The 15,677-nt window shown below is 31.8% G+C and overlaps 1 protein-coding gene across 4 annotated transcripts in view; it reads right to left on the bottom strand.

The window, feature by feature from the left end:
* The window catches only part of LOC134712258 (LIM and senescent cell antigen-like-containing domain protein 1), a 30,875-nt gene extending 21,252 nt beyond the window's left edge, over positions 1-9,623 (bottom strand). The window contains exon 1 of one of the 4 annotated variants that reach the window (XM_063573632.1): positions 9,504-9,623. In XM_063573632.1, coding sequence (XP_063429702.1) covers positions 9,504-9,514 — 11 coding nt within the window. In that variant the 5' untranslated portion in view covers positions 9,515-9,623. Of the gene's footprint in view, positions 1-233; positions 302-1,855; positions 2,659-6,022; positions 6,309-9,503 lie in introns of those variants that run through there. The other 3 variants (XM_063573629.1, XM_063573630.1, XM_063573631.1) reach the window with 3 other exon arrangements.
* Positions 9,624-15,677: the final 6,054 nt, after the last annotated feature.

Raw genomic sequence — 15,677 nt, 5'->3', positions numbered from 1 at the left:
ACCATAAAGGACCTACACCTTTTATATTTTAAATACATTATTATACAGTAATGATGTGCTGGTAATTGACCCATGAAAAGTGACAGTCATATCATATCTTTCATTGTTGAAACTTAAAATCTTCATTAACATATCAATGAAGTCCAAGTTTGCCAACAGTATTTGATCAAGGTCCATTTACTACAAAGTATTTCATGGATGAATGAAATTTAATACTAGAGAACATCACTTACGCCTTCGCCTTCGTTAGCTGAACCCTAGGTTTTGTTTTTGATCTGGTTGTCATTTTGAATCCAAAAAAACTTTTAAAACTAAATATCCATTGTTCACACAATTTCCCCTGTATCAATGTGCCTACTTAATTTATTTTATTAAACTAAATCTTCAATTTCCTTCTTAACAATATCCTAGGCTTACTTTTAATTTACTAGTATAGTACAATATGTATACAGGCAATGGACTCTACTCAACCAAAATATAAAATTTGAAATCAGTCATCAACTAGTCTGCTTGCTAAAAGGAACATAAACATAAAGATATTCCCGACTGGATGCAGGTATTTCAATGCTATGGTTTAACTTGGGTTTTTTTAAATTAATAAACATATAATATAATATATGTTAACATTTCCATGAAAAGTAAATTTCGGCAATTACAAGAGCTAATGAAGAAAGAATTATATATCATTTGTACAAATGTAGTTGATGTTCTTCTAACAAGTTATTTCTTAAGATTAAAATATATTTTTATCAAAATTCAAGTGTACGCCCGGGCGTTTTGACGTAAACGTAGCTACGCACCTGGAATTTATGCATAGCATGACCTCTGTACATTAGTTTGAACCCCATCCTTTAAACTTTGAAATTCTCTGTACTCAATAAAGAAGTCATTTTTATTTTCAGACAATTCCTGATCCATTATAAGAAAATTTGGAAGGAAAACACTGAAACCAGATTACATTAATTTCCAGATTTCTAAAGAAATCTTTACATGTTTGGTTAAATAACCTGACAAAATGAAAAAAATATTGATACTACCAACAGATGCTCCTGAACCATGTTATTGTCAGGAGAGCAAAAATTACTATAGCTCTATAAACAATGATTCTAACTTACATAAGAAAAGAAAAGTTTTCATAAGAAAATAAAAACTGTTCCTATCTTAAACATTTGTACATGTAGCCTTTGTAGGTTGAAATATTGTAAAAAATGTACTAAAAGCAACTTAATATTAATATTTTTAACAACAAAAATCCAGCAAGTCATGATCATTGTACCTACAGCCTTTACAGGTGCAAATGTATTACAATTTGCACTTTGTGAATATACATGTAGTTGGTTTCACAAACCACTCACTCCTCTTTTGGGCAGATATAATATTCAAAATATTTTATGACACTGGTTTCCACAAACGATCCCAGTATTTTGGAATTTACCCCTATAACTATTAGCACCAACAAAATTTTACTATAAGCTTAAATTGTAAGGCAAAGAAGGCATATTAATATTGAAAAATACCGCACACTAAGTTTTGACCTTTGCAAAGAGTTGTGCATGTAAACAGTTCTTTCCAACATGATTTATCCACAAAAAAATCATAAAGTAACTTGTGAATTTAGACAGGTCCTATCCTATCAAGGAAATCATTTTGTCTACTACAAGTGCAACCTAAATCTACATCTTTTTTCCTAGGAAATAAATGTAAAGTTAGTGGTAAACATATTCATTCTGTGCAATAATCCATTTTACGGTTAAGTGCATTTTTAAAAAACTTATCATCAGTGTATTATTTTTATTACAAAAGTGTCAAGTTACACATTTTTTCTGGATATGATAAATTCCAACAGCTGATTTACCTGTTAAAACCCTCAGGATTAGGATTTTCTTCATTATGAAGCCTACGACGCTGAAATAGGTCACTTTCTGTGTTATCATTTAAAGATTGTAGACGCAATCTTTCCCTATGTGCTGCAAGTGATGCCATTCTCAATTCCTTATAATGTGACTTTGTCAGTACTATAATAGTTCACAATAAAATCAAAACACAGTGACACCAATGTACAAATGTATCCTTATGAAATACAACACTTCATGCAAAATCTATTTTTACTTGGAACACAGACCTGTCATGTCTGTTAAATGAATTAGCATGTGCACTGGCAACAAGTAAAATTCTAAAATCTTAATATCATCAAATGTATCAAGTGGTCCAAATGAAATCTTTAACACAGGTAGACCTACTATAACTAGGCAGGATACTACCAAAAATCTATTATTAAAGATTTGATAAATCCCAAGTTTTGCAGATTATTGCAAGAATCTATTAGGAAAATATCACTGAATTACAAATTATTTTTTTTAGCTTCAGGTTAAATGTTATTCAAAAATATTATCCAATCCAAATATACATGTATGTGTATATACACTAAAATCACTAGAACAGATGTTTTTAGGCTGCTTAGTTTCTACTTCTGTTTTTAAAGGTAGCACAGAAAATAATCCTCTTATGAATGGGCTTTTACAAAGTAGTATGATCCTCAATATTATTGTTGAAGTCACCAACCATGAAATACGTTATCTATTACACTATTTGTGGAATTGAAATAAAATAGTGTTCAACCATGAATAGGTCCACTATTTATCATCACAGGAATTTTTTCATGTAGTTTAATTACTCAAACCCGTGTCATGATAGTCACAATAAATGTTATGTATCACATCTGGTTACAACATTATTTACATGTATTTATTGGTGAACCATATGTCTGTCAGTATTCAAAACAATATATCCAATATACCACTTGTTTTTTTCTTTCTTCTTCAATTACTTCCCCTTTGAAGTGTAATTGTTGAAATACAATATCATTTAAAAACACATATGCATAATGCATTAAAAATATGCAGTGTCAAGAATGTGATATTAATTACTTCTTCAGAAGTCAAATATATCATTGAATCTACCACACTGGTATAGAATTGGGTTGGTAAACAAATACAGAATAGGTGTATGAGTACAAGGGATTTCCGTCAAATTTGGGGAACTTGACATATCTAAACCTGTAGTTTACTAAGTAAACATATCTTTATTTACTTGTAGGACATTACAGCAATATAATACTGATTTTATCTAAATCAGCAGATACTTCAATGAGGGTCTTCATCATAAGAAATTTATTCTTCTGAATTCCAATATAAATTGTTATGGATAAATTTAATGATTTTTCCTTGTTTTGTACAACTTCTGTTACATGTTATCTCAACTACAAAAGACTGGTTAGTGAGGTCACTTCACATGGTAATATTATTTCAACTCATTTGTTTTTCAGGCACATATTCAAACATAAAAAAAGAGGGGTTTCACCTGAAAGGGTTAGCTGTTCCAGCTTAATTTTCATAAATTTTTACCTTAATCAATAAAAAAAACTTAGCACACTGCAAGTATGGGGCCCTATATATATAGTATAAATCTAGTAAAAGCAATCCCTTAAATTTTAGTAAATGCATGAGCGTTAACTATTTGTATGTGTTTAATTTTTCTCATTTACATTTTCATTGGCAAAGAAGTCTCTAACCTACATTTACATCATATTTTAATCAAATAAGTATATTCCTGAGCTCTTTCAACTGACACTTATACATATTTAGGTATTAGTGCCAGCTTTCAATTCATGCAAGTTTGTATAATACAATAATTTTGTATTTGATCATGAAACCCTCGAACTGATCTTCAAACATTCACATATGATATATATGGACCTATTTTTCTAAATTGCATTTCAAATATTTCATGTTCATGCATTAGCCAGAAGAGATCAGATATAGTGTTCAATCATTTTTTTTAACCCCAAGTGGATGGACACATGGACATTTCATAATTGTGCTTACAATGTCTTTGAAAAACTCTTATATGAATATTCATATAATTAATACACAAACATCCAAAAGGAAACCTAAATGAGCTAGCATTTGGAACTCTAAACTTGTTAAGAAGATCATTCCATCTTCATCTTTATTTCAAGTTTGCAGAAGAATTTATATAACCCATAAATAAACCTGTCTTTTTTAACAGAAAGAATTAAAAAGAATTAAAATTTGTAAAACCTAATACAGATTCATTTTACTTTGATATCTTTGTTCAGGATGGCTATAGAAACTCTTTTAACCTTCTAGACTGGCTATAGTAACTCTTTTAATCTTCTGACAAATATATGATGAGCCAATACAGACCCTCAGTCTGTAAATACCTTCAAATAAGACTTGGGGATCAGTAGATTGCATAAGTTTTTTCAACAGGCCTACAAAAATATTTAGCATTATTTGGATTATCCCTCTTTTAAAAAAAATATATTGCCAATGGGTCTTAAATAAAACCATAATAATTAAATTCAAATCCTAGCATTTTAATATTAATAAGAACTACACTATTAAGTAGTTCAGATCAGTATTAAGGTTAATGATTAAAATAAACCTGTAAAAGCCCTTCGGTTAAGACCATTTTAAATTCAAACACTTATGAATTTACCTTTAAAATGGCAGTAAGAGATAAATGCTTTTCTATTTATGATCAACCCCCATTATAAAGTGTGCTTAAAAGTATGGCAGAAGACATTAACTGAAAAAGATGGCAAGATAAAAGATTTTTAATTTTCTTACTTTTAACCATTTATTATGAACTCTTTCATGTATATTTTTAAATCACTTCCTTTTAAATAGCTAAATACATGTATATATATATATATATATATTTTATTATATTATTCCTCACTGTACACCGATCATAGTAGTACATATAGCTAGCTATGTTGTTAACATATTTCTCAAATTCTTCATCAATTTATCCCTTTTGCACCCATTGTACATGTATAAACAAATTAATCAATGTGTGATTTGATTGATCTCAGTTCTTTTTTGGTTAAAATGCTATTATGAGGTTGAATTTTCTTGCTTTTGTCTGAATTTCCTTTTGTGACAGCATGAAAAAAAGGCGTCTGATGATGTCACATAGAAAGGACACATCTTTTTGCAGATCATTCAAATAGGGAATACATTTGCCTGCATATTGTTTGAAAATCATAAGAGAAACAGATTTCACCACCAAGTCTTGTGTAATATGCTATTTATCCACTCTCAACAGTTAATGTTAGATATTTAAAACGCTCTGCCAGCCTCCCTTGAGTTTTAAAATTGAAAATTTAACTTTCTCGAGTGGATAAATATTGTGTCACACTTAATGCAGTAGTAGGATCTATTTTATATATAAATATAGTATTTCCATGTACAATGTATACATGTATATGTAAACCAAAAAAAAAATAACTGGAAAATCCCCTCTTTTTATGAAAATGTAGCATGCTTTCAAGTTCTCCTTTGTCAAACATAGTTGAAATAAGCATGGACAATGACAGAGTTCCTAATAAACACCAAATATACACGATATACTGTACTGAACATACTAGATTCATTTTTTTTTCGTTGGTACCGATTTTTGTGGATGCAGGGAAACTTACACATTTGTGGATATCTAATTTCGTGGTTTTACCAAAGTCTGCATACACGTCTACGTAAATTTGTCATTCGTTGAACATATAATTTAGTGGTTTGCCTGTACCAACGAAATCCGCAAAAATTGGTATCCCAAGAATAATAATGAATCCACAGTACTGTAACACTCCAACTCTGGAAGTTACTGTTACATGCACATGTCACTGTCAGAACGATCCATGATAATAAATGAAAATAAGAAGACAAGTTCGCAAGTTGTATATCCATATCAACCCACATTATTCTCAATTCCCTAAAATTAGTCTAAATTTTCCTGAAAAGGGGAAATGCACAGCTACATGTACATTTTGTACGTACAATTCTAAATTGGAAAAAAAGAGTTTTATGCGTTTCCTTCCTTAAAAATCCCTGCAATTAAAAAATATTGAATCAAATTTGATAACTGTATATAAATTAGTGGCCATACAACATGTGTACAAATTTGTACTTTCATGATCAGGGTACAAAAAAAATCTACCTACATGAATTTTTCTTCATTGTTTAGGAGGTCCTCATCAGATAGAGTCCCACAAGAATCCATATCACTCTCAACTTTAAAACCAGCACTACTAGTGTCATTGTCATTAATGATATCATCATCAGAATCCATATTTCAAAAGGTCAACAAGGAAATGAGCAATTTTTATAATTTTCCAATTACTTCATTATTTCCCTTTGTAACAAATATATTTTAGTGTAGTCTACTGCGTTGTAACGGAGAATGAAAGCGATGATAAATGATGTCACTTCATCAGCTTTTTCTTAGCAGGTAGAGTACATGTATATACACACAGTACATTGGTTGTTACAATGTATAGTCCACCCTCTCAACCTCAATTGGGCTACAAGTATAACCAATTATAAGTGTTTCCTTTCCTGTCAGCACTAAACAATGCAACCAGTGATTTGTTTGTACATGTATTTGTTGATCATGTTTACATTAACAGCATAAGAGACATAACAGTTAAGAAATTAACATATTTTACAAATATATCTGGTCCCTTAATTCTTCATTGTTTTAATCATGTTTATTATGATGGAATCTGGCAGAATACATTCGTTGTAGAACTCAAATGTTTTTCTCAGAGGCCATCAAGAGTCACGGTCAAACTTAACAACGAGTGTTTAACATTTTATCATGTAACAACATATGAGTGTTCATTTCCTGAAATAAAATATATAGTCAAAGGGGACATAATCCTTTACAGTTATCAATCATACAAATTTACATCTTACAAAATGTATTAATATTAGATCTGCATTTGTAGAATGTGTACCTGCATTATCAAATGATTATGGCTTGCTTCAACATGTATAATCAACATATTAGAGGTAAGCATTCAGTTTTGATTTTTATAATATTACATGTACTAGTAGTTCTCTTTTGTTAAAAAAATCCAAAATATCGTTGAATGCATTTATTAACAAATGTACAGCCTGGTAGTAACTTCAAATTTCATCCTCAAGATGAGGAAATAAATCAAATCACTGCCAGTCCAATACTTTCAAACAACAGTGAGCGGGGTGTATACATGTCTATGTTCAACAAGCATTCTGTGAGTATTACATGGCAAGCTGTATAACAAATGTCAAGTCAATATCTTCAAGGCCTAAAATATTGTTTATTTCCCCAATCCCGATCGCGACCGACCCAGCAAAAACGGGGCTACTCATAAAATGTTATTGTCGCAACTAAGTAAAATATTATTTTATTCATTTCCAATTTTCAGGTACATGTGTATGCCAGATCGCCTGTTATTGTAGCTGCTTTTTTTGAAAAAATAAAATTATTTCCCTACCTACAAAATGTACCTACCCACACCTGGCTTGGCATGATCAAACTACATGTATACATAAATTTTCCAATCAATATCTTCAAGCATGAAGAAAAAAAAGAGAAAAACCAGAATAACGGATGGACAGACAGATGGAATGCAAACCTAGAGTCTTCTATGTCTTTTTCAGTTGAAGACTAATAATCACACCACATCTTCCTATAAGTATCAATGTACATAAAGTAAAAACTGAGAATGGAAATGGGGAATATGTCCCACAACAACCCATCCAAAGAGCAGATAACAGCCAAAGGCTATTAAAGGTATTCAACGTAGCTAGATAATCCTGCACCTTGAGGTGGTCCTCAGCTGGCCCCTAAATTACATTGTGTACTAGTTCAGTGAAAATGGATCCAGATGTCACACTAAACTCCAAAACATATAAATGACTTAAAATTATATAAACATAGAAGACTTACAAAGGGCAGAGGCTCCTGTCTTGGGACATGCACAAACAAATGTGGCAGGATTATGAAAAAAATATGAGAACTCAATCCTACCCTTTCCTCTAGCCAATGTAAAAAAATAAACACACAGTAATAGGTACAGTAAATCACAGTTTTAAAGAAACTTGAGTCCAAACTCCAATGTCAGAATAGGTTACAAAAGAAACTAAGCAAAATGACAATTATATATATATATATATATATATACATAATTTAACAAAGGACTACTAGTAGTTACTGACATGCCAGCTCCAGACCTCAATTAAAAGAACATGTCTTCATCATGTGAAAATCAATCACAAAACCTTCCATTAACTAGCTAGGGGTTAAGTATCCTATCATTGTAAAATATGAGAAGCTTTGTTTTAATTACCCCCCTCCCCTTCCCCCCAAACTGCATTATAAAAGTGGCATGCTTTTTGCTAGATCTTGAAATGAACCGGTATTGCAACGTACATGTAAATATTGAGTCCAATCTCTTATGTCTGAAAGTCCTCCTTTTTTAATGACAGGTTGGGAGTGTTCACAACGAAAGATGGCGGGTAGAGTTGTCCAACTCGGGTACATCATATACATTGAAACCCGTCTTAACCTACACACTGGGGGACCAGAAACAAATGTCTGATTACAACAAATAGAAGTTTTTAACGACCTTGACTGGCTATACAGCCCTTGCACGGTCAGATGTCTGATTAGGTAGGGTGTTTTCCTTTAAATAGCTGATAGTTGTGAAATCTCACTCCTTTGATCCAAAATTTCAAAAGGGGAAAACTGAAGATCTAGTCAAATGTACAAAACCAGGACTAGAACAGAACAGAGTGACAATGGACACATAAAAGCTGAAAAAGAGGGTAAGGTTAAGGTTTAATTTGAACAGTTTGCAGCTAGCATGTGTATAAACTCCAAGGCACCGAGACAAATATTCAGCCATTATAATACACCTTATCGCTATTTGTCCGCCATTACTAGATACCACACAGGTTCCTGTAAAATTTTGATGTCATAGAACAAAATATCTGACACCACAAAATGACAATGGAAAAGTAATAGTTGTATGTGTCAAAAGTTCAAGCGGCTGGGTCAGCTGGGATTAGTGATATTAAGGCGTATATGACAGGTGTGCAATGGAAGTATTGGGATTACTGAATATTGGGATGTCAGAGTAATGCACTAATGGGCTGTCGGAATACACCTTATCGCTAATCCCGGCTGCTTGAACTTTGGACGCATACAACAATCACTTTTCCATTGTGGTGTCAGATATTTTGTTTTATGATGTCAAAATTATACAGGAACCTGTGTGATATCTAGACTGGCGGACAAATAGCGATAAGGTGTATAATGGTAATCCTCCTTACACTAACAGGATCATGTGGATGTCACCGATTAATTTCTATTAGAAAAACAGTACTGTAAAAGGATTATTATAACAACTGAACAGATTTATGAAAGCATGTATGAATATGGGCTAATAGATACTATACTACATAAGACTAAAATCAAAATCTTCATGGATTTTCACTCAAACCTTTGACAATATTTCGTAAAAATTCTGTTATTTTGATAAAAATTTACCAACAAAGCACAACTATTGGAATTGAATCGATAGTTCTGCATTCTCAATATCAAAGATTAAGATATTTAAGAATTTAAATTGTTAAAATAATGTGAGTTATGCCGACCTTCCAGTCATACAGGCCGATTGTCGATGTTTTTGTCTTAAATGTCTCACTTCTGTAACTTTCTTGGGACGTTCAGTTCAACATGGCGGGACAATTACGTCACATCCGGGGCCATATAAGGTCATGTTGAAACAAGATAATACACATTACTGGGGTGCCCACGGGATATTTTGTACTCCGCCCGACGAAAACTCTGATTGTTTGTAAAAATGTTTTATTTGGACATCAGATAAACAGGAAACTGGAAACTGGAAAAACGCTCACAACAGATTAATACATTGTATTAAAATTTATTAACTTTGGTTTTGCATGATGGTAAAGCAAGGATACAAATCCTTGGGTATTAAAAGCGGGCAACATTTTTTTACTAATATCAGAGACATGTCTCTGCTAATATCAATCAAAAAGGTCATTTTATGATAAATAATAAACCAGTAAGGAAAAGAATGAATAACGTGATGTATATAGGGGGTCTCATTGGTAAACGGACCTGCGAAAGTCACAGGACAAAAAGTCCCAAATATTACGTTGAAATTTTACAATAGTTCAAGAGAAATGCAAAAAAAAAAATTTGTTGTATAAATAAGCGTTTTTTATTCAAAGAAAATAGTCAGAAAAAATGAATTGTGACATTTTGGGGACATTTTTATAGATGATATAGATAGAAAAGTTCTTTCTTACTATACAAATCCTTGATATTTTGGCTACTAGGTGTTTTAATTGTAATAAAACCCATGTGATAGAGTGGGGCGCCCATATTCGCCGGTGACACAATTTCGCCGTATAATGATTTTGAGGTGTAAAACTTCAAAGGATGGTTGAAATGGAAGACATGTATCGGTAAATGATATTATATAACAAATATGATTATTTTTTAAAACTGAGACAAAATTGCTGCACCTACTGAAAAGGACCGAAAAACGGACAACAATTTTCGGCCAATTTCCTAAAGAAAAAGCATGGATTCAAAGGAGAATTTCTAAGTAATTCTTTGACTGAATGCCCTTAATTTCAGTTTTTAACACATTTGAAATGTCTGCTATTCATCTATAATGAAATTGATTTGATCAATGTTGTTTAAAGCTGTGGTTATTTGGTTTTAAATAGATGTGTAAAAACGGCGAATTAATATGTGTCCCCCATTGACAAAAAAATCAGGAAATTTCGAACACCCTTTAATCTAACTTTTCATATGATTATATTCAAACAAACACGTTTTCAAGCTTACGGATATTTTGCATTTGAAGTTATCTTTATATAGAAATATCAGTATACTTCAAAAACATTTAGACCTGAACATAAACTGTAGAAAACATGAAAAGATGTGGCGAAAATGAGCACCCCACTCTACGTATTTATTACCCAGATTTATTATATAGGACTTCCTGTTTTGAAAGTCAGTTTGTATTTTTATCATGAACAAGTTTTGCTTTTTTCTAAAAGTAAAACCATTGCGAAATACAATCTTGTAATTGCAGATAACAGTAAGCAACCGAACGCATCAATTTGTTTTTAATCATGCGCAACTTGCCAGAATATTCCTCATCTTGATTGTGGTAGTATTTGCAGAGACATATAATATATATTATCATATGTCGACATATTAGACCGTTGGTTTTCTCGTTTGAATGGTTTTACACTAGTAATGTTGGGGCCCCTTATAGCTTGTTGTTCGGTGTGAGCCAATGCTCCGTGTTGAAGACCGTACTTTAACCTATAATGGTTTACTTTTTAATTGTTATTTGGATGGAGAGTTGTCTCATTGGCACTCACACCACAGCTTCCTATATCTATATATTATACATGTATAAACATATAGAGTTCAACAAACAATATGTCTGATCTCAATTGAAAACTATGTAGGGTAATTTTATTAGTAAACCTTTTTTCCTGATACTGCGTCAGCATTGATATTTAAACCACAAGACTTTAATGGACTTTCTCTGTGTCAGTGGAATACCTTTTTTTTTTTTTTTTTTTTTTTTTTTTTTTTATAGAATCAAGTTATCAAACATTTTCTCGAAAAATCACCAGAGATAGATTGGCATTAAAAGTAAAGATCTACTTTTTCTCTATGTCTTATTTTCCCGTTAATAATCGCAATAATGATGAAACTGATATGTAGGCCGCCCAAGACCTTTGCTTTAGCCCTCCGACTACGACAGGGATCTCAATGAGTTTATAAGTTGATTCCATGGTACGCGTCTAACTCTGTATCTGAGTTTTCATTTATTTCACCAAGTAAATGATCATACTCGGACATACACAAGATGTTAAAATCTCTCAATTCATGTACCCCACTGCTTAATACATGGCTTAATTAGCTACTGAAAACGAATAATTTGCGATGCATATATATTTGGAGATTATAAGGATTTCAGCAAAACTATCTAATTTTCTCTTTTATTTATTTATTAATGTATCTCATTCTATATAATTATGTCTTGTGTATTTTGTAGAGAAAGACAAGTATGAATCGAACAATAAAGCTGTATCTGGAGTTTGCGAGGAAATAGAATTCAGGGAAAGATGAATGACTACGATTATCCAGTGTTTTTAAAATTCACCGACATATTTGGATATTTCAACTACAGTACAGTTTCATTCTTAACGCAATATCTACACGTGTGTGAAGAGGGAATACAGTAGTACATTTCATGTATATGTTGTACCGACTTTTCGTACGGGAAGATATACAAGTACGACAAAGGCCCGATAATAATTAGGAAGTGATGATGGATAATTTTCAAATATTATAAATAAATATTAGTATAAGTCATGCTTTTATATTATTTTATGTGAAGAATGTTATTATGCTTTTGTCGGATATCTTCATGTTCAGTAAAGCAACAATGGTAATAGTTATCAAAAGTACCAGGATTATAATTTAGTACGCCAGACGCGCGTTTCGTCTACATAAGACTCACCGGCAGTGACGCTTATATCAAAATATTTATAAAGCTAAACAAGTAAAAATTTGAACAGCATTGAAGATCCAAAATTACAAAATGTTGTGCCAAATACGGCTAAGGTAATCTATGCCTGGGGTAAGAAAATCGTAAGTTAGGGGATGGATGGTTGAGCGCTCACAAACATGTAATGATGTATATATCCACATTTGTTATGTGCCAGCTGTCCCAAGTCAGGAACTTGTAATTCAGCACCAGGCCTGACTATCTTTTAAGACATTCAATGGACAATTCTTTATAATAATTTGCACTACACACATATATTAAATATTGATTGTTTGTTGCTTTCGTCCACACACATAGTGATACATACACAAACTGATATGTTTTACATAATTGAAACGTCTATCTTATTCGTACGCAGACCTTGAATCGTTATGAAACACAACACTGTTCTCAATGAAAGTAAATAACTCATACATGTGTATCTAAAAAAAAAAGAAAGTACAACACAAAATGTATTTTTTTTTATTTCGAATAAAACAATATCTTATCAGTATGAGCAACCTTTTGAAAAATGGCACTTCAATTATTTCTTTTTTTTCCCTTTCTTCTTAAATACATAGGTACTTGGAGACAGGACAATTCTTTTTAAGCTCCCCACTTTTCCAAAACCCATTATTATTTGTTTTCCATAAAGTTCAATTAGTTTCGCCTTTTACTGTATAATATGAACAATATACTAAAAATAACTCGTTTTTGCTATTTTAATATTTTACCAATTCCAAGTTTACTATCCACAGCTGTCCTGATGTATTTTCTATATAATATATCAGTGACCACTGTGGAAAGTAAACTACGAAGATCCAGTGCCTTTAAAAGTAAAATGTATTCGGAGTTGTTTTCAGTTAAGGGCATACGATACAGTTTTGATCTTGTATTTACAAGTCCGTGAAAATTTGCATAGAGGCTATTTTTAACCTGATTAACCCAAATATGTAATAAAAAATATACCTTCATGTGCTACTTTTTGAGTAAAATGAGGTTGAAATTTTGTATATTTGCTCAAAATTCAGATTTGTGGCCGTTATTTCTTTTTCGGAACATAGACATAACTTTTTTGTTATAAAAAATAAACACAAATTGTTTTTGGTTAAATAATCGGTAATTTCTGTATTTTATAAGTATCCTAAAAAATTATGCATTTTTTATTCAGAAATAACTCATATTTATCAAATGTTCATGAATTGAGACAAATACGTCATTTTTGCTGCATCCCATGTTTATCAGAATTAAACAAAAATCCTCTATTTACAGTTTTATAAAATTTGGGTCACATAATCTCCCTGCAAAATGAAACAAATTGCTGTTTTGAAAAATGGGGGTCCATGAATTCGTTTTCAAATTAAATCAGTTCGAATGATAAAAATCAGTCGAAAAATGCATCTTTTCCCGATATGTCACAGTTTGACGTCGCGAAAATAACAAATTACGTTAGCAACGTCATTACCTTCCCTGTAACTGTATCGTATGCCCATATGTCACAGTTTGACGTCGCGAAAATAACAAATTACGTTAGCAACGTCATTACCTTCCCTGTAACTATACGCGAAAATAACAAATTACGTTAGCAACGTCAAACTGTGACATATCGGGAAAAGATGCATTTTTCGACTGATTTTTATCATTCAAACTGATTTAATTTGAAAACGAGTTCATGGACCCCTATTTTTCAAAAAAGCATTTTGTTTCATTTTGCAGAGAGATTATGTGACCCAAATTTTATAAACCTGTAAATAGAGGATTTTTTTTAATTTTGATAAACATACAGTAAAAATTTACGTTTTTTCCTCAATTCATGAACATTTGATAAATATGAGTTATTTCTGAATAAAAAAATGCATATTTTTTAGGATATTTATAAAATACAGAAATTACCGATTATTTAACAAAAGACAATTTGTGTTTATCTTTTATAACAAAAAAGTTATGTCTTTCTTTCTAAAAAGAAATTACGGCCACAAATCTGAATTTTGAGCTAATATACAAAATTTCGACCTCATTTTACTCAAAAAGTAGCACATGAAGGTATATTTTTTATTACATATTTGATTTAATCAGGTAAAAAATAGCCTATCTGCAAATTTTCATGATCTTGTAAATACAGGATCAAAACTGTATCGTATGCCCTTAAAGGCATAGCTTAGAACTTTGTATTTGTTTGGCTTTTTAACTATTTTGATCTGAGCGTCACTGATGAGTCTTATGTAGACGAAACGCGCGTCTGGCGTATAAAATTATAATCCTGGTACTTTTGATAACTATTAGAACAGATAGCTTTACCGTACTATATGTGTGTAAGAGTTATCACTTTCCAAGGGGTTTTAACCGGTACGCTTAAAGTTTATATAACGATCTATAACTATCTACAAGTTGCTTCTTCTTCCATGTACTTATACTTATTCATTTCATCTCTAGTAGGAATATAGGCTATGCACTGCCCCATAAGTTTCCTTTTCTTCCTCTACACATGAACCGATCGAGCATTTTGTAATGAAGTATTTGATTGTTTTATTATATTCAAAACGAAGCCATAGCCAGGCGAACCTCCCTTGAAAAAATAAGCACTGTTGTGTTAAAGTCAACGTTCTGTTTAGATTGTGACTGTTAAAGTTTAGTTCTCGAGTCCAAATAGCCTGGCTACAGGCCTGCAAAACATAGTTTAACAAAAATATCGAACCTTTTTGAGTTATCTTTCGTTGACCGGTAGACATAAATAAAGACAACAGTGGTGTACCGCTATTCGAAATTCATAAATCGATTGAGAAAAAACAAATCCGGGTTACAAACTAAAACTGAAGGAAAAGCATCAAATATAAGATGAGAATAACGACATAACAGAAACACTAAAATGCAACACACAGAGAAACGAACTAAGATAACAATAGCCATTTTCCCGACTTGGTACAGGACATTTTAAGAAAAAAATGGTATGTTGAACCTGATTTTGTGGTTAACCAAACTTCCCGCTCTAATGGCAATGTTAAATATAACATTAAAACGACAACATTACATGAAAAGAAAGATGGCTGCCGACGTGTATGGTCGTGTTGTACCGTCTGGTGATTTCAACAGTGAATTGTCTGATTTGAATAGAACTACAAACATTGAAAATGAGCCCGATGGTTTACAAGAAGTTCACGATGATACTTTCAGGGAGTATTTACCCCAAAACAGCCAAATTGTCCAAATTTTGACCGAGATA

This window comes from Mytilus trossulus, chromosome 3 (assembly GCF_036588685.1).
Source record: "Mytilus trossulus isolate FHL-02 chromosome 3, PNRI_Mtr1.1.1.hap1, whole genome shotgun sequence".
Classification (NCBI taxonomy): Eukaryota; Metazoa; Mollusca; class Bivalvia; order Mytilida; family Mytilidae; genus Mytilus; species Mytilus trossulus.
The sequence above is the reverse complement of the archived record's forward strand: the minus strand, read 5'-3'. Positions and strand labels throughout refer to the sequence as shown.